Raw genomic sequence first — 20960 nt, forward strand, 5'->3', positions numbered from 1 at the left:
GTAAAATATTCTAAAACTAAAAAGCTGTGTGTGTGGGTGTGCATGCAGAAATAAACTTCACAAATACCACATGGCCACTTTTTTGCACATACATACTCTCAAAATGACTCTGTCACTTCTTTACATAGCTCCTTGTGATACACAAACAACACACCTACAGTTTTCCACGTGGACAGTTGGTTTTGCCATTCTTGGGGACTGTGGGTGGCCAAAGAATAGCTTAGACACTTAACATTTGTTAAATCATTCAGCTCTCAGAACTGCCACTTCCAGGCTTTTTGCTGTGTTGTGTTTACGTCCCATACCCTGCCGCTATGGGGAGAGAAAGCCCAGGTTCTTGGGAGTTCCCGCCCTATCGGTATTTCGCAGGTTCTGTAAGAAACATATTTTAACTATCAGTTACGAGCACACACTCTAACAGAGGGACACGAAAACAAATATAAGATACTGACTGTGTTCACATCTGTATCTGGAGGAAGACACAAACTTCTAATTTTATTTTTCTCTCCTACACTGAAAAACCAGTTTCATACATAATGGTTCATTTATGCCTCAAAACAGTCCTGTAAGGTCACAAAATAATTGAGGCACAGCAGGTTATACTTCAAAGCGCGTGACATTCCTCACCTTGATCCTTCAATGCCCATACACTTGATAAACCGGTGTTCAAAGAGGTGAAGGGCCCTGCTCTTGAAACCATCCTAACCAGCCTAGTTTGACACCGCAAATTCGCAAACTGCGTTGCCGGTGCTGGGCGGCGAGCCTTGCCTCACGCGGCCCCGCCTACTCTCCCAGCAGCAGGAAGCCGTCACCAGGCACCAGGAAGCTGTTGAATCACGTGATCCTCACGAGCTTCTCACGTGACTTTTAACTGGGAGGCTTGGGGCCTTCAGCCAAGATGGCGGCCTACCTTCAGTGGCGGCGCTTTGTTTTCTTCGACAAGGAGTCGGTTAAGGAACCTCTGGGCAATGATGGTCCCGCTCCCGGGGCCGCGCCTACCTCTGGATCCGCTGCTTCCAAGTTCCTTTGCCTCCCTCCTGGCATCACTGTCTGCGACTCAGGCCGAGGGAGCCTAGTCTTTGGAGATATCCTTGCTCTGAAACTGTCTCTTCCCTCCCTAGATCCCTGAAGAGATCCTGCTGCAATGGAATCTTTGCGTCAGAGGGGTTCGTGTACGTTTCTTTTAGATGGACGCCCACTGGGCCAGAGGAGAGAAAGAAGTCCATTCTCTAACCTGTTGCCAACCAAATGATCTTGGACAAACCATTTAACTTCTCCCGGCTTCAGTTTTCTTATATAATAAATTACCAATTCGTAGTAGGGTTATTTTAAGGTCAAAAGAAAGGATGCAAGCTGGCTTTAAAAGATGCATATGTAAGGTGCCATTATCTCCCCTACCCAATATTGTGGGTGACAAGGTAAGTGAAACCAGGAGTTTGCTGCTCTGTTTTTCATGTTGCTGCCTCTGACCTCTGGCGTTTGTTTGTGTTTTACTCTTTTTAAGATATGGAGTCCCAGGAAATAATGTGTGGGGAAATCCGTGCAAAATTTAAAGAGCTGTGTGTATGTTGTTATCTGGGATCAGGTCTAAATATAAGTATCTCTCCTTGGAAAGGAGGCTCCTTGACTACTCTACACATATGGAAGGCCAGATCTGGTTCTTGCCCCGCTCCCTGCAGCTTGTGGGTTTCCAAGCCTACAAACTACGGGTGACACACCTGTACCAACTGAAGCAGCACAATATTCTAGCATCTGTAGGTGAGGATGAACAGGGCATCAACCCCCTGGTGAGTCCTTGAAAGGTAACAGGAAAGATCCAGAAGCCTGGGAATGGCTGTTTGTTGGAGGGTAACTAGCATTCACCCATCTGAGGTCTGCCCACAGGTAAAGATCTGGAACCTGGAGAAGAGAGATGGTGGTAATCCACTCTGTACTCGAATCTTCCCTGCCATTCCAGGAACGGAGCCGACCCTTGTGTCTTGTTTGACTGTCCATGAAAATCTCAACTTTATGGCCATTGGTAAGCAGAAAGAAGGCAAGTACCCTGGCTGGTGTGGCTCAGTGGATTGAGTGCCTACCTGTGAACTGAAAGGTCGCTGGTTTGATTCCTAGTCAGGTCTCATGCCTGGGTTGCGGACCAGGTCCCTAGTTGGGGCACGTGAGGCATCTGATTAATGTTTCCCTTGCACATTGATGTTTCTCTCCCTTTCCTTCTCCCTCCCTTGCCCCCTCTCTAAAAATTAATAAATATAATCTTTTTTTAAAGAAAGGGAAAGCTGAAGCTCCAGGACTTTTTTTCCCCATGGCAATTTATTTTTTGAGGGAGGGAAATATCAATGTGGGAGAAAAACATTGATTGGTAGCCTCTCGAACACCCCCAGCTGGGGACCTGACCGGCAACCCAGGCATGTGCCCTGACTGGCAATCAAACTGGCGACCCTTTGTTTCACAGGCTGGTGCTCAGTCTACTGAGCCACACCAGCCAGGGTAGGTCCAGGATTCTTTACAGATTTTCTTTCTTTCTTTCTTTCTTTTTTTTTAAGATTTTAATTTATTTATTTGTAGAGAGGGAGAGAAACATCAATGTGGGGTTACCTCTTTTGCACCCACTACTGGGGACCTAGCCTGCAATTCAGGCTTGTGCCATGGACTGGGGGTCAAACCAGCGACCCTTTGGTTTTCAGGCCAGCACTCAATTCACTGAACTACACCATCCAGGGCTATAGATTTTCTTCAGAGTTGCTTCTTCAGCTTACCTTAATTGTTTTCATGAAACCATTTTTTAAAAAAATTATTTTTATACTTCTTTTTTAAAGATTTTATTTTTTATTTTTAGAGAGGGGATGGGAAGGAGAAAGAGAGGGAAAGAATCATCAATGTGTGGTTGCCTCTCACATGCCTCCTACTGGGGAGTTGGCCTGCAACCCAGGCACGTGCCCCAACTGGGAAGTGAACCAGGGATGCTTTGATTTGCAGACCCACACTCAATCCACTGAGCCACACCAGCCTGGGCTCATGAGACCATTTTTGCAGGGTTATTAAGTTTGGAGTTAGAAAGGATTTAGTTTTATTCTTTGAAAATGAGTCAGTGAGTACTTATCTTCATATTAGCCATTGGAGAAGTTGTGTATGAGGAGAAATCTTGTCATTTTGTGCCTCCTGATCTTTCAGCTTCAATTAAGTGCTGTTTCCTGCTCTTGTACAGGTTTCACAGATGGCAGTGTTACATTGAACAAAGGAGACATCACTCGGGATAGGCATAGCAAGACCCAGATTTTACACAAGGGCAACTATCCTGTTACTGGACTGGCCTTCCGCCAAGCAGGAAAGACCACTCATTTGTTTGTTGTGACAACAGAGAATGTTCAGGTATGACCAGAACCTCCACTTGTAGGGGTGAGCAAGAAAGGCTTCTTTCTCCTTAGGGAGCTAGCTTAAGGAACTGGTAAGAGAGGTAGAATTCTAACATTTTTCATCATGTGGCCTTGAATCATTTGCTCAGCTTAATATTTTATTTTTTCACTTAGGAGACTGGGAAGAGTTTGAGTTTGAAAAAGAACTGGACTTGTAGTAAAAGACCTGAGTTTTTTTCTTAACTTGGTCGGTGACATTGGATAAGTTGCTTTACTTTTCTGGTTCTTGTTGCTCCTATTAACAGCCTACTCTCAAGAATAGTCTTTTTATAAAGTAGTATAAGGTCACTGCATTTTTCTTACGTGCAGAATTCCTATAGTACTCAATTCACTGTAGGTAGTGAATTGAGGTAGTGAGGTAGTAGGTAGTGTTAGTATCTACAGAGGAGAGAAATGTGGCCCCTGCTTATGTATTTAGTAGATGGGTGGTGGTTAATGGAGAAGGCAAGCAGCCAGGGAAGGTCTTTAGGTGCTAAGAATTAAAAAGAGGTAAGATGGAGATGGGAATACTTTGGGGAAGTCTTCTATACCACCTTCTCAGAGGGAGCCTGATAAGCCTTTCTTACTTCTTCTAGTCCTATGTAGTTTCTGGAAAGGACTGCCCTCGTGTGGAGTTGGATACTCATGGTTGTGGCCTACGCTGCTCATCCCTAAGTGACCCTTCTCAGGACCTACAGTTCATAGTGGCCGGGGATGAGTGTGTCTACTTGTACCAGCCTGATGAACGTGGGCCCTGCTTCGCCTTTGAGGGCCATAAACTCATTGCTCACTGGTTTAGAGGCTACCTTGTCATCGTTTCCCGTGACCGGAAGGTTTCTCCCAAGTAAGGACTCCAAGAAAAAGGGAAAGGGAGAGTACTGGACTTGTTACCCAGAATTAACCTGATTTTAAAACCCTAATGCCTGGATCCCATCAATCTTCTACTTTGGTTTTATGTAGATTTGGCTTACACATAGACTCAATTATAATGTTTTTACTGAAAAATGTGTTTTGCTGCAGACATTTGTTGAGCATCCCTGGTGCACTAGAACACTCCAGGCAATTTTGAACCTGGTATTTTTCTTTTTTTTAACTCTTTAGTCAAAATAAATTGGGGCAGAGGAACAAGGGATTGAGTAGTAGAGAAATTGGGAAATGCGGGACCCAGTATTTTTCTTCTGAGCCACTTAAACAGGTGGTGGGGTCTTCTACGTGATGGAAGTGATCCCTGGCAGGTGTTAGCTTGTTTTCATTCAGTACTAAGTACAATGTTCTGCATATACCAGGCACTGATTATTTGTTAAATGAATGGGTGTTTGAATGTACTTAATTTTTTAATCTTTTGCCTCTGTTAGTTATAGAATCTTACAGGGTAAGATCAGGCTTATATGTTCTTTTCTTACAATTGCCAGCACAATGCTGCATATTATGGGCTGAGCTACTAGAGGGGCCAACAGGTGATTTGTTCTGGGTGGAATGGGTAGCTCTAAAGTAGTCATTGGAAAAGAAATAAAGGGGAAGCTGAGGCAGAGGGGGTACAAATATCTGGTGCTTTTTCTTTCCCATACAGGTCAGAGTTTACCAGCGGGGACCCACAGAGCTCTGACAAGCAGATTCTCAACATCTATGACTTGTGTAACAAGTTCATAGCCTATAGCGCTGTCTTTGAGGATATAGTGGACGTGCTTGCTGAATGGGGCTCCCTGTATGTGCTGACGCGGGATGGGCGGGTCCATGTACTGCAAGAGAAGGACACACAGACCAAACTGGAGGCAAGGCCACCAGGTTCCCAGAGATGGCCATATGTACCTAGACAGAGCTGTTGGAACACTCTCCCCAAGTCACCTTGGCCAGAGTATATCCTTCCCTTTGGGTCACAGCCCTGCTCAGCTCCCTTAGGGTAGAGTTATGAGGTAAATGGCCTGGGATGAAGCCTTAGAGGGAGGTAATGGCTAGGAGCCAGAGCCCACTTTCAGGGTCTACTCTGTCTGCAGAGAACCCTAGGAGGTAAGGTGATGTTGGTCTTGAGGGTATCGGAGAGGTCTCACCCTGTCTAGGATATAGTCCACATTGAAACTTTAGGACTGTCTGGCATGTTGTGGATTCATTATGGGAAGGTGTCTCCTCAGGACTGCATCTACCAATTTTCTAATCTCTTTCCTTCCAGATGCTGTTTAAGAAGAACCTATTTGAGATGGCAATTAACCTGGCCAAGAGCCAGCACCTGGACAGTGATGGATTGGCCCATATCTTCATGCAGTATGGGGACCATCTCTACAGCAAGGGCAACCATGATGGGGCTGTCCAGCAGTATATCAGGTTAGTCTGGAGGTGCTTGAGGATGTAGCTCTTAATGCAGAGACACATAGCCAGAGAGGCTAAAACCTGTTCTTGGGGAAGGGAGTGGACTCCACCAGCAACTGTCCTTTTTTTCTGCAGAAACTATGATGGCTTGAGTGAGAAGACAATATACCTTATTGGAAAGGGAATGTTCAGGGTCAAATATTAATGACCAGTATGCAGTTGAGCTAATGAATACCCATTATTTTAACCTGTAGTTTGACCCTTGTTACTCATTTTGACCTAATATTCCACATTTTCTTTCATTGGTATTAATTCTGGGAATTTTAGGAACCTTTCTAGCTTTTTTCCCCAATTCTCTACAATTCCTGTTTTAAGCCAACTTTGAGAACCAATTTTCTGGTCCTGGCCAGGTGGCTTAGTTGGTGAGAGTGTCATCCTGATAGACCAAGGTCGTGGGTTTCGATCCCTGGTCAGGGCATGTACAAGAATCAACCAATGAATGCATGAATGAGTGGAACAACCAATTGATGTTTCTATCTAAAATCAATAAATAAAAATTAAAAAAAGAAAAAGAACCAGTTCTCTGGAGGCTTGCTACTCATGTGGTCTATAGTCTAGTAGCATCAGTATCACCTGGAACTTTGTTAGAAATGCAGGCTCTCAGGCCTCACTGCATACCTGCTGAAATAGAATTGGCATTTTAAGAACTGCAAGTGATTCCTATGCACATGACAGTTTGAAAAGTACACTAATCCAGGTGTTTCTTTATGTACATGTCTCCCTAGAACCATCGGAAAGTTGGAGCCATCGTATGTGATCCGCAAGTTTCTGGATGCCCAGCGTATCCACAACCTGACCGCCTACCTGCAGACTCTGCATCGACAGTCCCTGGCCAATGCTGACCACACCACCCTGCTGCTCAACTGCTATACCAAGCTCAAGGATAGCTTGAAGCTGGAGGAGTTCATCAAGGTGCAGGGTGGTGGTGGTGGTAGTGGGGTATTCCTTGAGGCAGCTTCACCAGGGCTTGCCCTTAAGCAGGATGCAGGGAAAGAAAAAGCTGACCTTATTTTGGAATCCGGACCCTCTGGTCTATAAACTAGAAAGAGGAATAGCCTTTCTCACTAGTTCTCTGCCATCTCCCCTCTTGTTTTATGATGCCAGAACTTCCCATGGTATCCAAACCCAGGGAAGTAACATTCGGATAGCCCTTTGTCCTCAGAGGAGTCCCTCTAAATAGTAGAGGGAAGGAATAGTAGGGACAGAGGAAGACTTTGGCTCTTAGAAACTTTCTGAGAGTCAGGATTAACGTAATATTGTAAAAGCATGAACTTTATTATTATCTTAACAATGTGGTATTAGAATCAGCTGCATGTTTTCTCTCCCTTCCCTAACCACAACCTCTCTGTGAATGATTTTGTCTAATGTTCCCCGGCAGACAAAGAGTGAGAGTGAAGTCCACTTTGATGTGGAGACAGCCATCAAGGTCCTCCGGCAGGCTGGCTACTACTCCCAAGCCCTCTATTTGGCCGAGGACCATGCACATCACGAGTGGTACTTGAAGATCCAGCTAGAGGACATCAAGGTAGAGGAAACTCTTGACTCAGAGTTCTGTTCTTTTTCTAGGATATCCTGGAATGATGACAGTGCTTCCTGGTGGGTGAGACAGCAGCATGCACTTTTATTCTGCTCTGTACCTCTCCACAGAACTATCAGGAAGCCCTTAGGTACATTGGCAAGCTGCCTTTTGAGCAGGCAGAAAGCAATATGAAACGCTATGGCAAGATCCTCATGCACCATATACCAGAGCAGATGACCCAGTTGCTGAAGGGACTTTGTACCAACTATCAGCCCGGCCCTGAAGGCCAAGGTGACAGGGAGGCTCCAGTCTGCAGGGTGAGGCCTCTGGGAAAATGCCTGTTGGACACCAGGGATCACCATAGGGGCCTCATGGGTACCAAGCCCTCTCCCTTGGCCTTTTCTCTCTTCCCTTGCCATCTTAGGCCAACTCAGAGGAGTTTATCCCCATCTTTGCCAACAATCCACGAGAGCTGAAAGCTTTCCTAGAGCATATGAGTGCAGTGCAGCCCAACTCACCACAGGGCATCTATGACACGCTTCTTGAGTTACGACTACAGAACTGGGCCCATGAGAAGGATCCACAGGTGAGGCCTGGCAAAAGCTGCAGGAGGTGCTGGAGGAAAGACAGTTCTTCCATCTTTTATGGTTGTTTTTTGCTGCCTTCTGTAGACCAATAACACCTCACCGTTGGTGGCTAAATATCCTCCATGAAGAGGACATTGGACTGACGGGAAGAGATAGTTGACTTGCCTTGTCCAAAGAGGCCTTGTGATTGTTTTTATTCTTCTGTCTAGCAGTTCTTCTCTCATTCTTCCCTAGGTCAAAGAGAAGCTTCATGCAGAGGCTATCTCCCTTCTGAAGAGTGGCCGCTTCTGTGACGTCTTTGACAAGGCCCTGGTCCTATGCCAGATGCATGATTTCCAGGATGGGGTCCTTTACCTCTATGAGCAGGGGAAACTGTAAGGGTTTGGGGGATTTCAGGGAAGGAGGAAGGATCCAAGTAATTTTCCAACAGCAGCCACTGAAGTGTGCTTTGCCCTGGCATTAGGTATCAGCAGATTATGCACTACCACATGCAGCATGAGCAGTACCGGCAGGTGATCGCTGTGTGTGAGTGCCATGGGGAGCAGGAACCCTCCCTGTGGGAACAAGCACTCAGCTACTTTGCCCGCAAGGAGGAGGACTGCAAGGAGTATGTGGCAGCTGTGCTCAAGCATATTGAGAACAAGAACCTCATGCCACCCCTTCTAGGTACTTGGAAGGATAGGGTGGGTGGGCAGGTGTCAGCTGCTAAAAATCAGGGGCTCTGGGGCAAGAGCCCTTCAATTCTGTCTAGAAGGTACTGCTTGGTTCATTGTTTTATTTCCTCCTGGACCCCAATCTCAGTGGTGCAGACCCTGGCCCACAACTCCACAGCCACCCTGTCTGTCATCCGGGACTACCTGGTCCAAAAACTGCAGAAACAGAGCCAGCAGATTGCACAGGATGAACTCCGGGTACAGCAGTACCGAGAGGAAACCACCCGCATCCGCCAGGAGATTCTGGAGCTCAAGACGAGGTACTTGGCATCTTGTTAAGTGGAGGCATCCAGGGGATAACCTTGTTCTTTACACTGTGTCATTAAATAATTTCAAAGACAAAAGATGAAGTGTGTTTGAGCATTTTCTGCTTGAAGACCTGTTTTAATGGAGAAACTCCAAAGAAGGTTTATTGTATAGATCATTATTTATTGGGCTTTGGAGTGTATAATCTAGGACAGGTACTTTCTGTCTGTACGTGCTTGTATTTTATATTTTCTAAACACACATCTAAGTTGTGTGGTTACAGGCCATTCAGAAGTAAAAATTTTGCTCTAGAAAATACAAAAAGTGGGAAATTTACACATATGTATAGTAGACATTAACGCCTACTCTTAAGTCTTATCTGCCCTTAACATTGTAAAGTATTTATTAGAGAACAATAATTTCACAAACATTTACTGAGCCCCTATTATATCCCAGGCACTGTTCTTAACAACACAAAGAGCCCTGCCTTTATGGAGCTTACATTGTAGAGGTAGAGACAGAATAAACGTGTTAAGTAAGTAAAATACAGTATATTAGATGGTGATAAGTTCTAAGGAGAAAATTAATTGAGGAAAGGGTATGGAGTGAGGAGTGCGTGTGTGTGTGTGTGTGTGTGTGTGTGTATGAGTGAGAGAGAGAGAGGGAATTTATAAGGTGTTCCGGAAAGGCCTGTCTGAAAGAGTCACATCTAAGTGAAAACCTGAAAGACAATTTTATGGCACTTGTGAAAACTGAAAGAGGACCATATCCCCCGGGGTTAATAGGACTTTCTGGGAGCATACTGAGACTCGCTGTAGGCCCAGCACTGTTGTCCTCTTCTGACCTTTTTTAGGTTGTAAAAGAGCAGGGCCTTGGAGCTCTCCTTAATGACTCCAGTGGCTTGCTCTCTTCACTTGGCTATTGGCCCTGCCCTCACTGTTTGCCACTCCTTCCTGGTCTCCCTTGCCTGTAGTCCAAAGATTTTCCAGAAGACCAAGTGCAGCATCTGTAACAGTGCCTTGGAGTTGCCCTCCGTCCACTTTCTCTGTGGACACTCCTTCCACCAACACTGCTTTGAGAGTTACTCGGAAAGTGATGCTGACTGCCCCACCTGCCTCCCTGAAAACCGGAAGGTCATGGATATGATTCGGGCCCAGGAACAGAAACGAGACCTCCATGATCAGTTCCAGCACCAGGTGGGGAAGAGTGGGGTAGATGAGTACCCACTCACAGAGAGTCAGGGGAGCACTGTAGGGCTTTTCTCTTCCCCTCATTTGAGGAAACTAGCACTTCAGTTCTAATTCCTACTTTGCTCCTCTTTCTCTGCAGCTCAAGTGCTCCAATGACAGCTTTTCTGTGATTGCTGACTACTTTGGTCGAGGTGTTTTCAACAAATTGACTCTGCTGACCGACCCTCCCATGGCCAGGCTGACTGGAAGTCTGGAGTCTGGGCTGCAGCGGGACCTGCTCATGCATTCTAGGAGGGGCACTTAAGCAGCTTGTGGAAGGGGTGTGATGGTGGAGCCACAGCATTAGGAACACGGGAATCAGACAGACATGTGTAGGACTCTACTCTGATTTGATGGCATAGCCTTCAGGACTAAAGGAGATTGTTTTTTCCTGCCTTCTCTTTGGCCAGTCCACTGTTTCTCCTGTTGACTTTTTGAACAGTATAGATTATCCAAGACCAGTGCGGGAGGGCACCTCCGCAACCTCTGAGTATGGACAATAGCTGCTTTATCCTCTATCCAGGAGTACCACCCTGTGGTTGGGTCCTTGCTCCCAGAGTCTATATATAAAATGATAGGATTTTAGGGTGGTTAAATTTACTCTGGGGACTTGCTGATGATTCTTAACTGTAGAATGTATTTCTCTTCCTCTGCATCCCTAAGAGCTCTACTTCCCTTACAAAGCTCCTTAAAGGTCATGTTGGGGTGTGTGTGTGTGTATGTGCATACACACACACATTCACTCCAGAGGGGGTGGGGAGGGAGAGAGAGAAACATTGATGTAAGAGAAACATCGAAGTCAGTTGCCTCCCTCACATGCCCCGATCAGGGACTGAACCCACAACCTAGGTATGTGCCCTGACTGGGAATCGAACCAGTGACCTCTTGGTCTACAGTATGATGCTCCAACCAACTGAAGCACACTGGCCAGGAAAGATTGATTTGACCTCATTCCAGTAATGGGTGGGACCTATAGCATCTAATAGTGTTCAGTGTAGTGAAGAACTCTTTAAAAGACCTAATGCCAGAGCTCCAAGAGCATTTTGGCCTGAGGCCCCCAAACAGCTCCTGCTCTTTAATCTGGTCTGTACTATGGCTCTTCGACGAAGTGTTTAGGCAGGAGACAGATTCTGATGGGGAGCCTTGAGCCTAAGTCTACTGCCTTCATAATGAGTAGGCTGGTGTCTTGCTGTATTCAATATCAGATGATAAGCAGGATAAAAGGGCCTTTATTAAAACATTTTTTCCCTCTTTCAAGTTGTCTGCTGAAGTTTATGTTACTGGTGTTTGCATGTAATTTGGGTTTATCCTGCCTGTCAAGAAATTGCTCCTATGGGGCTGTTTAATTGAAGGAAACAACTTGGACATTGTGGTTTAAGGTAGTGTTTAGAAGTGGCTAAGAGTAGCTAAAATTTTGGATCAGCTGACCTGAGTTTGAATCCTAGTTTGACTTAGAAATATTCTTAATTTCTCTGAACTTTACTTTCCTTCACTGTACATTAGGAATTATAACACCTTTGTTTTATGGCTCTTATGAAGACCTGTGACACAGAAAGGGTGTTTGTCCGGTTCTTTGTATAGTAATTAGCATATGGGTGTTCAATACAGGTGCTTAGTAACATCAGTGGGTAAAGCACTTTTTCTAACAAGTCCTTTTTCCATATGTTTGGCACTCCCACTTCACAGTTACTTGTATTTAGGCATCATCTATAATCTCTGAACCTCATTTAAAAATAGAAAAGTTGCTTACTTCAGGGTTGTAGCAGAGCTGTTTGAACAGAGCAAAGGAAGCTCCACTTAAACCACACTAATTACTTGTGCCACAGCTAAGGACATATAGTTGTAAGATTCTGGCTGACTAGCTTTCCAGAGCACTGTTATTTGTAATTGTTGAGTCTAGCCTAGGGGGCTGTAAGTTGCTTGAGGATCTTCTATTTCCAGTGCAGTATTTTGGGGTTAATATGGTGTCTCTTTCTTCTTGGGGCTAACTTTGTCTTAATTGGCCATCCATTTGGGGGTGGTAGGAGGAGACTGCAAGGGCAGCCGCTGGGTTAATCTGGGCAGCTATTTTAGCCACTGGCCATGAGTATAGCTGGCTCAGAACAAGGCATAGGCCTGAGTCCCAATCAGGAAGACAGGTAGCGAAATTCCCGTCTGGCATCATTCCGGCACAGTGGGGCAGGAACTGAAAGGTCTCTGTTGCAACGTCCTTAATTCCCGCCTGGAGGGAGGTACCGCCCCTTTGAGGGCAGGCACCGGAAGTGACATAGGGCTGGACCCAGAGCCGGCAGGGCTCCTGGGGAGCTCGGGGCGTTGGAGGTTCCTGTGTCCGACAGCCCGTACTTCCGATACTTCCGGCTTCCCGGAGTCAGAAGCCTTGCGGCAGGCCCCTACTTCCCGAACAGAGCCATGTCCGGTATCAGCAACAAGGCCGCTATGGCGGTGAGTCCTGAACTGGTGACTCTCAGAACTTCGATTTTTTCCATACTAGTGGTGCATGATTGGCCCCAGGTTGCCACCATCTGTCAGTCTATTGGTCAGAATTCTTATCTGTCTTCTCCCCGCCCGAATAGCTTTTAAAGGGCCAGTAGTTGAGTTCCCTTTTAGAAGTATTTGTAGAGGAAATCCCTGAGCTGTACAGGTGGGGTTAAAAGGGGAAGGATTGTCTCGAACAGAACCCCCATTCCTGCGGCGATCTAGGTGGGATTCCTCCGGGGCTGGCATCCACGGCTCTAGATTTACTGACCCAGCCCAGGAAAGTTCATCTGCAGAAGACAAGGTCCTATTTCCCGAGATCCTTTCACACAAGACAGGGTGGAGATGGGATTTCGCCATTTTAGGTTGATGTTCCACTTTGCATCCAGAGAGGAGAGCATACCTCCAAGTCCCTGAACTGCACACAAACATCCTGGAAGTGTATCGTCTCTTTTTCTGTTTTAGCAGTCAGCCAGCCCCAGCCCACTCTCAAAATCTCCAGGTGAAACACCACTGGGTTACTACCATGGGAGTGGGGAGAATACTCGGGTCTTCCTATTCTTGGCCTGCTCCGCTGGAGCTCTGGCTTGGTGCAGATGCAAATTACAGAGCCAGTGGAGGCCACTGCTAGCCTAAGATAAGAAAGAGATTGGGCAGCTGCTTATCTCCCCTGGTCCAGCCTGCTGGTGAGAAGAGGGATTCTTTGACATTGCAGACTGAACACTGGACTAGAAGTAAGAATGATCTGGATTCCAGCTACAGCTCTCTGCCCATTACTAGTGGTGTGAGTTTGGGCAAGTCACTTCACCCCTCAGAGCCTTTGCTTCTGTAACACAGTCCCAAAGATGCCTGCCCTGTTTACCTGAAAATTAAAAGCGATAGCTCTAGCATATACGGGCTAAATAAATAATTTTTTTAATGGAATAATTTGACTTGAATATGCTGTGCGGAAGCAACTAAATGAAGGGATTGTTTGAACCCAGCAGTTTCTAGAGGCCATCTGTGGTCTTCCTGTGGCCCTGAATTTTAGTGGCTATATTTAGCTTTCCAAGCCTTGCCTAATTTTCTCAGGGGCCCCCTGGGTTTATTTTCTAGAGGAGTGATAGCAATGGAATAGACTAGAGTACAAGAGAAACCAGCTGTCACCTCTCAGATGCCTGCCTGCAAAAGAGCTCCATGGGATGAAGATGGCAGAACAGGGAAAGTTGAAAGTATGTATAGTGGCTAATGTCAGATCTAGAATGAAATAGGACCTCAGACCGAGGAACCCAGTTCTCCCTGCTTAGCACTGAACATCTTTGTCCTGAAAGGAGGCAGAGTTTTTTGAGTTCTTGGTTTGATTTTTGGTGTCCCAATATTTCCTTGTTAGTGAAACCAGAGGCAGCACTCTAGGTGAATGCCTCTTAGTCTTATAGAACATCAAAAGCAGAAGATACTTGGGTTCAAACTTCTTCATTTTATAGATAAACTAGTAAGTACTCATGGGATGATGTGCTGAAGGTCACCCAACCAAGAGGCTGAGCAGGAGTATATATCAGATCTGTTGACCCCAGTCCTTTATGTATCAATCCTACAAGATTAGGGGATTTATAGTGTGGTAGCTCTTGGACCTAGGTGGCACCAAAGCTTCCTTAAGTGCCTGCTCTTTTGTGGATGCTGAACTTGTCCTCAGTGTCTTAGTGTAAGTTCCCCTGTATGGCCCCAGCTGCCCCTGCCTGCTGCAGGCCCTGCCCTGCCTGTGGCCAGGCTGATAGTCCTTATCTCTTCACCCACCTGGCTAAGGACAGCACTCCCACTGCCTTTGCTAGGATGGGCTTAAGAGCTTAGTATCCTGGTTATTGCAGCAATAGAAGATCCTACTATCGTTTTCCTCTGGTCTCTGCTTCTCTGGGTCTGTGAGGAGGGCAGAAGGTACTGAGAAAAGTAAAGGGACCAGTTTTGGGATATTTCCCTACTCCAAGACTCAGGTTGCCATAGGCCAGGGGCTGAGGGTTCTTTTCTTCCAAGCCAGTGATTCTGTTTCTTGGACAAGGTCTTGAGGAACACAAGGAATAAAGGGGATTGTGACCCAAGGAATTTTTTTTTTTTTTTTTTGGCAGGAGGAAAATATCCCAAACATGAGAGTGATTCGCGTGGGTACCCGCAAGAGCCAGGTGAGTGCAGGTACTGGGTGGAGAAAGTTTGTTGGAAGAGTCTGTGTTCACAGTATTATAAATTTGGGGGGCCCTCGAGGGTTAGTTCCCAGCAGCTCTGGGATGAAGGAAACAAGGTGGCTATGTGTTGAATTTTATGCAGAACGGTGATTACATTTGTGGAGAGATAGTCCCTAGGCTGGGAAAGTTGTTGGGTTACAGAGGACTCCCAGACCAGACCCCTCTCCTTCCTAGGTGGGCATTCAAACCCCTCTCTGAATTCTAATCCCTTAAGGATTGCCCTGACCCTATGAGTGTCTGAGCTCAGAGCAGTGGGCATGGAAGGACAGGACTAATCCATATTTTTGCCCCCAGCTGGCTCGCATACAGACGGACAGTGTGGTGGCAATGCTGAAAGCCTTGAACCCAGGCCTGCAGTTTGAAATCAGTGAGTTTTCCATACAGGAATCAAAGCTAATGGGAGGCTCTTAACCCCTCTGGAGGGGAGAGCACAGTGTTTCTGGCTTTGCTTAGGGCCAAACCCTGGTTGCCTCCAAGAATTCCTGGCTATTCCCAGTTTGGACGGACCTTTCCCTTCTACCTGGACTAGCCTGGCATTGAACATATTCTGTTTTGGGTCTTTTTTTGAGGGTGTCTGCTATTCCTGCTAGATAGCACATTCCCAAAGGGTAGGGACTAGGACTTAAGTGCCTTTGTGTTCACCTTGAATCTTAGCATAGTGCTGGGTTCAGCAGAGGCTCAATAAATTCTGATCAAGTGATTGACTCTCTCCTCAGTTGCTATGTCTACCACAGGTGACAGGATTCTTGATACTGCACTGTCTAAGGTAACAATCCCCCCCCCCCCCAATCCTTGTCCTCCTCCTCTTTCCTTCCCCCAAGAGATTTATTCTGATGTGCTTTCTTTCATGGCAGATTGGAGAGAAGAGCCTGTTTACCAAGGAGCTGGAACATGCATTAGAGAAGAAAGAGTAAGTGAGAGACAGGAGAATGTGAGCCCACCCAGTTTCTTACTAGGACCCGAGTGTGCATGAGACCTGTGTATCAGCTAGGCTTCTGGGCTTAAACCTTTGGATAGGCTCCAGGGGGAGTCATATGTGGTTTTCAGGAGTCAGAAAAAGCGTCCTGGTCCTGAGCCATCTGGTTCCCTGAAGTGAAAGATTGATTGGGGGAGGGTAAGAGAGTGGGGAGAAAAGGAGCAGGTCTCAGGGTCCTGAGGTCTCAGAGAGGCCTGCTTCTGGAACTGCTTTTAGTTTTGCCACTGAAATAGAGGCAGGGGTAGGTAGATGAGAAGGGATGGAGGCTTGCTGCCTAGAGACCATCTCCTTGCCCCTCTATCCCATCTTTTAGAGTGGACCTGGTTGTTCACTCCCTTAAGGACCTGCCCACTGTGCTACCTCCAGGCTTCACCATTGGAGCCATCTGCAAGTAAGTGTTCTCTGAGTCTGAGCCTGGGCTGGGGGTGGGGAGATAGGCAGAATGTTAAGCTTGGCTTTTCCCTTTGGGACTTGGCCCTCTGCCTCTATGGTTGTCTCCCTTGCCCTGAGAAGGATTAAGCATGGCAGAAAAACTCAGAAAATGTCAGTTAGTTGGCTGTCAAGAGAAACTGGAAGAGACCTTAACTCAGATTTCTCATTCTACGACCTTTCCTCCACTCCTAGACGAGAGAACCCCCATGATGCTGTTGTTTTTCACCCAAAATTTGTTGGGAAGACCCTAGAAACCTTGCCAGAAAAGAGGTGAGTGGGGCCTGAGTAGGCATCTTGGTGGGAAGTGCACAGAAGATGAAGGGTTGGAAGGAAGAGGAAAGGAAAAGTGCCTGACTAGGGTCAAATCTCATTTTGAATCCTCTCTCTGAGCAGTGTGGTAGGAACCAGCTCCCTGAGGAGGGCAGCTCAGCTACAGAGAAAGTTTCCACATCTGGAGTTCAAGAGTATTGTATCCTTTAAGGGGAGGGAGGGGACAGCAGCTAGCAGCCTAGGTGGAAGACAAGGTCCAGAGGGTCCTGAGAGTCCTGAAAATGAAAGGGGCTTCCAGAGGAAGAAGACCATAGGGGCAGTGGGCCGTCTGTCCTCCCATCCATCATCCACTCATATAATCCTTTCATGTTTTCTCAGCTTGGCACTGAGGATAATGCTGAGCAAGATCAGCATTGTCCTTACTTTATATAGAGAGTTTATATTTTGGTTTGGGAGACAAAAAGGCATTGATAATACAGCATGATACTCTGGAGGGTGGTGAAGAGGAGAATGGAGGTACTTCTATTTTTATTTTATGTTCTATATTGTTTTGATTTTTTACAACAAATATATAGTATATTTTATAAAACTAAAATAGTATGTGCTAAGTGCTCCCAAATGTAAAGTAGGGAATCTTCTAACTGAAACATGTACACACAAACCGGGGGCAAGGAAGGCTTCTTAGAGATCTTCATAACCCTGGGAAAGTGTTTTAGCTGTCAATTTCCCCATCTGTAAAATGTAGATGATAATAAAATCTACCTCATAGAGTTTCTGTGATAATTAAATAGTACTTTAGAATAGTATCTGGCATGTAGTATGAGGTGTTACCTGTTTCCATTAAGCTGAAAAGCAAAAAGATGAGAAGTTAGTCAGCTAGAAAGAGAATGTTCCAGGCAGAAGGAACAATGCTCATGGTCCTTAGCATCTCTCAACAGCGAGGAAACCTCAACACACGGCTTCAGAAGCTGGATGAGCTGCAGGAGTTCAGTGCCATCATCTTGGCTACAGCTGGCCTGCAGCGCATGGGTTGGCAGAACCGTATAGGGCAGGTAGGGGCTGCCCCTTTTACCTCCCCAGTTAATCTTTATCCCCTTCCTGCCTATATACTCTTAAAAAAAAAAAAAAATTATTTTTAGAACAGAGGAAGGGAGGGAGAGAGGGAAACATTGATGTGTGAGAGAAACATCAATAGGTTGCCTCTCCCAAGTGCCCCAACCAGGGACTAGGCCTGCAACCCAGGCATGTGCCCTGACCATGAATCAACTGGCAATTTCAAGCCAGTCAGGGCCTGCCTATATACCGTATTTGGCTGTGTATAATGTGCAGCCATGTTTTATGTGCATTATACATGGGATTATTTTACCCTGTGGCATTCAATTGTTATACCCATGTATAATGCAGATCCTTATTTTTCCCTCAAAATTTTGGGCAAAAAAGTGCACATTATACATGGCAAAATATGGTACTTCTTTGAACACCCTACCTGTAACACTGCAAAGCTGGAAGAGTCCCAGGCGGGAAGATCGGGGATCAAAAGCCAGACTCCCTCTTGCCTTTCCAGGCTTTCTACATGATAGGGAAGCCCTATCTCACTGCTTTATGCCTTTAGTTAGCCTCATCTCCATGCTTCTGCCTATTGTGCCTCCACAGATTCTGCGTCCTGAGGAATGCATGTATGCTGTGGGTCAGGTATGCTTGACCAAGGAAGCCATGTATTGATAAGATCAAGAAGCAGAACCTTCTGTGCATCTGCTTCCCGCAGCATAAATGTTCCTAGGGAGGGGCAAGTCTTGGGAACCTACTGTACGGATAGGCCTTGGGGAGCAAGTAGAAGTGGGCTGATTCCCATCCTTAGCTTCACTGGTTGAGAAAAAAATTGGGCCTGATGTCTTAGGCTATTCTTCCTTCAGGGGGCCTTGGGCGTGGAAGTCCGAGCCAAGGACCAGGACCTCTTGGATCTGGTGGGTATGTTGCACGACCCTGAGACTCTGCTTTGTTGCATCGCTGAACGGGCCTTCCTGAAGCATCTGGTAGGGCGTGTGTTCCACCTGTGGAGGGGTTGGGAGTTGGACGGGTAGTGGGAGTATTTCTCAAGTTAATGCTCTGTATTTAGTGGTAACTCATTCTTGAATGTTGTGTATGAAGAAGACCCAGGTCTGGGCCCCTAGCCCAGTTATGTCCTCACAGACCTATAGATTTGAGGACTCTGGTCACAGGGTAGTTAAGGGTCTTTGGAGCTCACAGGGAGAACTTCTTACTTCAGGAAGGAGGCTGCAGCGTACCAGTAGCAGTGCATACAGCTATAAAGGATGGACAAGTAAGCAGGGAAGGTGGGTGGAAGGGTAGGGAAAGGAGGACTGTGGTAACTTCACCCTGTGCATCCTGAGTTGCCAGCAAGAAAAGCCCAGGTTTTTAAAGTTTCCTCCCAGAATATGCTGAAGTAACTTATTTTGTTTCCCAGCTGTACCTGACTGGAGGAGTCTGGAGTCTGGATGGCTCAGATAGCATACAAGAGACCATGCAGGCCACCATCCATATCCCTGCTCAGGTGCCAAGACTCGGGTGAGGGGAAGGGTAAGAAACAAGTCTGCCTCACCTCCCCTTTCGTACTCACCAAATCTTAACTTTCTTCCCTCACCCAGCATGAAGATGGCCCTGAAGATGACCCACAGCTGGTGAGCATCACTGCCCAGAACATTCCACGAGTAGCCCAGCTGGCTGCTGAGAACCTGGGTATCAGTCTGGCCAACTTGTTGCTGAACAAAGGAGCCAAGAACATTTTAGACATTGCACGGCAGCTTAATGATGCCCACTAACTGGTCTATGGGGCACAGATGCCTGGGTTGCTACTGTCCAATGCCTTCACCCCAGCCCTCAGTGCCTGTCTGTGGAGTGATTACCCCAGGAGATTTAACTGCAGGGTCAGACTACCAGGGACTGCCTTGCCTGCTCAGTATGTTGGGGGCTTCAACTCTTTACAGGGAGTCCAAGTCTTTGAATGTAACCGACTCTACTAATAAAAATCCTGTAGTTTGCTCTCTCCAGTTAACCAGTCTTGTATCTGATAGTGCCCCCACTACGCTTACCCTTAGGAGAACAATCTAAAAGTCATCAATCCTTTAACACTTTGGGGCAAAACAAAAACAACACTTTTTTTAAAAAAAAAAATCCTTTAATAAACAAAATTAGTCCATCTGAAACTCCCCAATTCTTAAGGTACTACTCTTGAGTGTGTTAGATGCTAAATTCCAGTTCAGAAGCCCACGGAGACTGGGTCCAGATGGGGTCACCGGATTGTGCTGGTATACATCTAGGTGCTGAGCGGTGGGTCTGGAGTGGGGAGGCCTCGCTGCCGGTTAGCTGCAGGCGTGAGCGCATGAGCCCTGCAGTCCACACGGCCGCCCACCTCAGTAGAAAGGCTGGCACTTCCCACTTTCTGTCTCGGCCCGGCCGCACCGCCCAGGTCTACATTTAAGACGGAGGCGGCAAAGGGAACGCCCGAACAAATTTAAGGATCAAAGTGTCCTCCACCAAAGCCTGGAAGTCAACAGCCATATCTGAGGTCGCGACCTAAGCACCGAGCTGAAGAAGAATCTGAGGGGGCTCCGCCGGCGACTCACCTTCCGAGGCCGCTGCCGGTCACCTCAGCTTACGTCAGAGCAGCAGGCCTGGCTTGCCAGAAGGTGCCGCAGCCCATCAGCCACTCAAAAGGCAGGACAGCTGAGTCACAGCTCCGGAGACGACCAGGGCCAGGCCGAGAGGCTTTCAACGGTTGCTTCACGGCGAAAGGCAGAAAATAGGAGCAGGCCCGTGAACCCGTGTTGGCGGGCGGGGGGCGGGGGGCGCAGCTGGCCGGCGGCAGGTGGGGGTGGGGGGCGGGGGACTGCAGCCGGCCGCTGTGGCCCAGCTCTTTCCGTGAGGGCTGTGGTGGCCCTTAAAAGGGCCTTTGTGGTAGCACAGGTTGGGTCGGGCTCCCGGGGGGGCAGCGCAGGCGCCGCTCAGTACTCCTGAGAGGCCTGGGTGGCCTTCTTGCCGCTCGTTGGCGCTTTCGGCCCTACGGTAGCACTGGTTTTCTTGGGCAGCAGCACGGCCTGGATGTTGGGCAGGACACCTCCTTGGGCGATCGTTACGCCGCCCAGTAGTTTGTTGAGCTCCTCGTCATTGCGGATGGCCAGCTGCAGGTGGCGGGGGATGATGCGCGTCTTCTTGTTGTCGCGGGCCGCGTTGCCGGCCAGCTCCAGGATCTCCGCGGTGAGGTACTCGAGCACCGCCGCCAGGTACACAGGAGCGCCGGCGCCTACCCTCTCGGCGTAATGGCCCTTCCGCAGCAACCGATGAACGCGGCCCACTGGGAATTGAAGGCCTGCGCGCGATGAGCGCGACTTGGCTTTGGCACGGGCCTTGCCTCCTGTCTTGCCGCGACCAGACATACTGCGCGAGTTAGAGGACTGATGAGGAGTGCCTTCAAAGGACCAACACACAGCGACTAGCTGCAATCTAACTGCTGCCTCAAACGCCCAAGGGCTGTCCTTATAAGCCCC

At 47.4% G+C, this 20960-nt stretch overlaps 3 protein-coding genes across 6 annotated transcripts; 2 read left to right on the forward strand and 1 right to left on the reverse strand.

Moving 5' to 3' along the window:
• The first annotated feature begins 857 nt into the window (after positions 1–857).
• On the forward strand, positions 858–11307 carry VPS11 (VPS11 core subunit of CORVET and HOPS complexes). The gene is made up of 16 exons (XM_024570887.4): positions 858–1085; positions 1639–1787; positions 1885–2020; positions 3206–3369; positions 3989–4236; positions 4963–5164; positions 5560–5711; positions 6482–6668; positions 7135–7281; positions 7404–7592; positions 7700–7861; positions 8097–8236; positions 8326–8528; positions 8664–8835; positions 9795–10017; positions 10151–11307. The coding sequence occupies exons 1-16, from the start codon at positions 899–901 to the stop codon at positions 10313–10315; spliced, it is 2826 nt and encodes a 941-aa protein (XP_024426655.1). The 5' UTR covers positions 858–898; the 3' UTR covers positions 10316–11307.
• A 1003-nt stretch (positions 11308–12310) lies between these two features.
• HMBS (hydroxymethylbilane synthase) lies at positions 12311–19627 on the forward strand. Of its 4 annotated transcripts, none has more exons than XM_024570921.4 (14): positions 12313–12492; positions 14625–14678; positions 15033–15105; positions 15455–15504; positions 15593–15648; positions 16028–16105; positions 16339–16416; positions 16540–16615; positions 17355–17468; positions 18070–18108; positions 18330–18449; positions 18683–18736; positions 18881–18967; positions 19062–19627. In XM_024570921.4, exons 1-14 carry the CDS (start codon positions 12460–12462, stop codon positions 19233–19235), a joined length of 1086 nt encoding a protein of 361 aa, XP_024426689.1. In that variant the 5' UTR covers positions 12313–12459; the 3' UTR covers positions 19236–19627. The 4 variants fall into 4 exon arrangements, with proteins under 4 accessions (XP_024426692.1, XP_024426689.1, XP_024426691.1 ...); XM_024570923.4 differs by lacking the exon at positions 12313–12492 and adding an exon at positions 12856–13027; XM_024570922.3 differs by lacking the exon at positions 12313–12492 and adding an exon at positions 14336–14436.
• Positions 19628–19762: 135 nt separating this feature from the next.
• On the reverse strand, positions 19763–20939 carry H2AX (H2A.X variant histone). Its single transcript, XM_024570925.4, has one exon. The coding sequence runs from the start codon at positions 20847–20849 to the stop codon at positions 20418–20420; it is 432 nt and encodes a 143-aa protein (XP_024426693.1). The 5' UTR covers positions 20850–20939; the 3' UTR covers positions 19763–20417.
• Positions 20940–20960: the final 21 nt, after the last annotated feature.

This window comes from Desmodus rotundus, chromosome 5 (genome assembly GCF_022682495.2).
Source record: "Desmodus rotundus isolate HL8 chromosome 5, HLdesRot8A.1, whole genome shotgun sequence".
In the NCBI taxonomy this organism is placed as follows: Eukaryota; Metazoa; Chordata; class Mammalia; order Chiroptera; family Phyllostomidae; genus Desmodus; species Desmodus rotundus.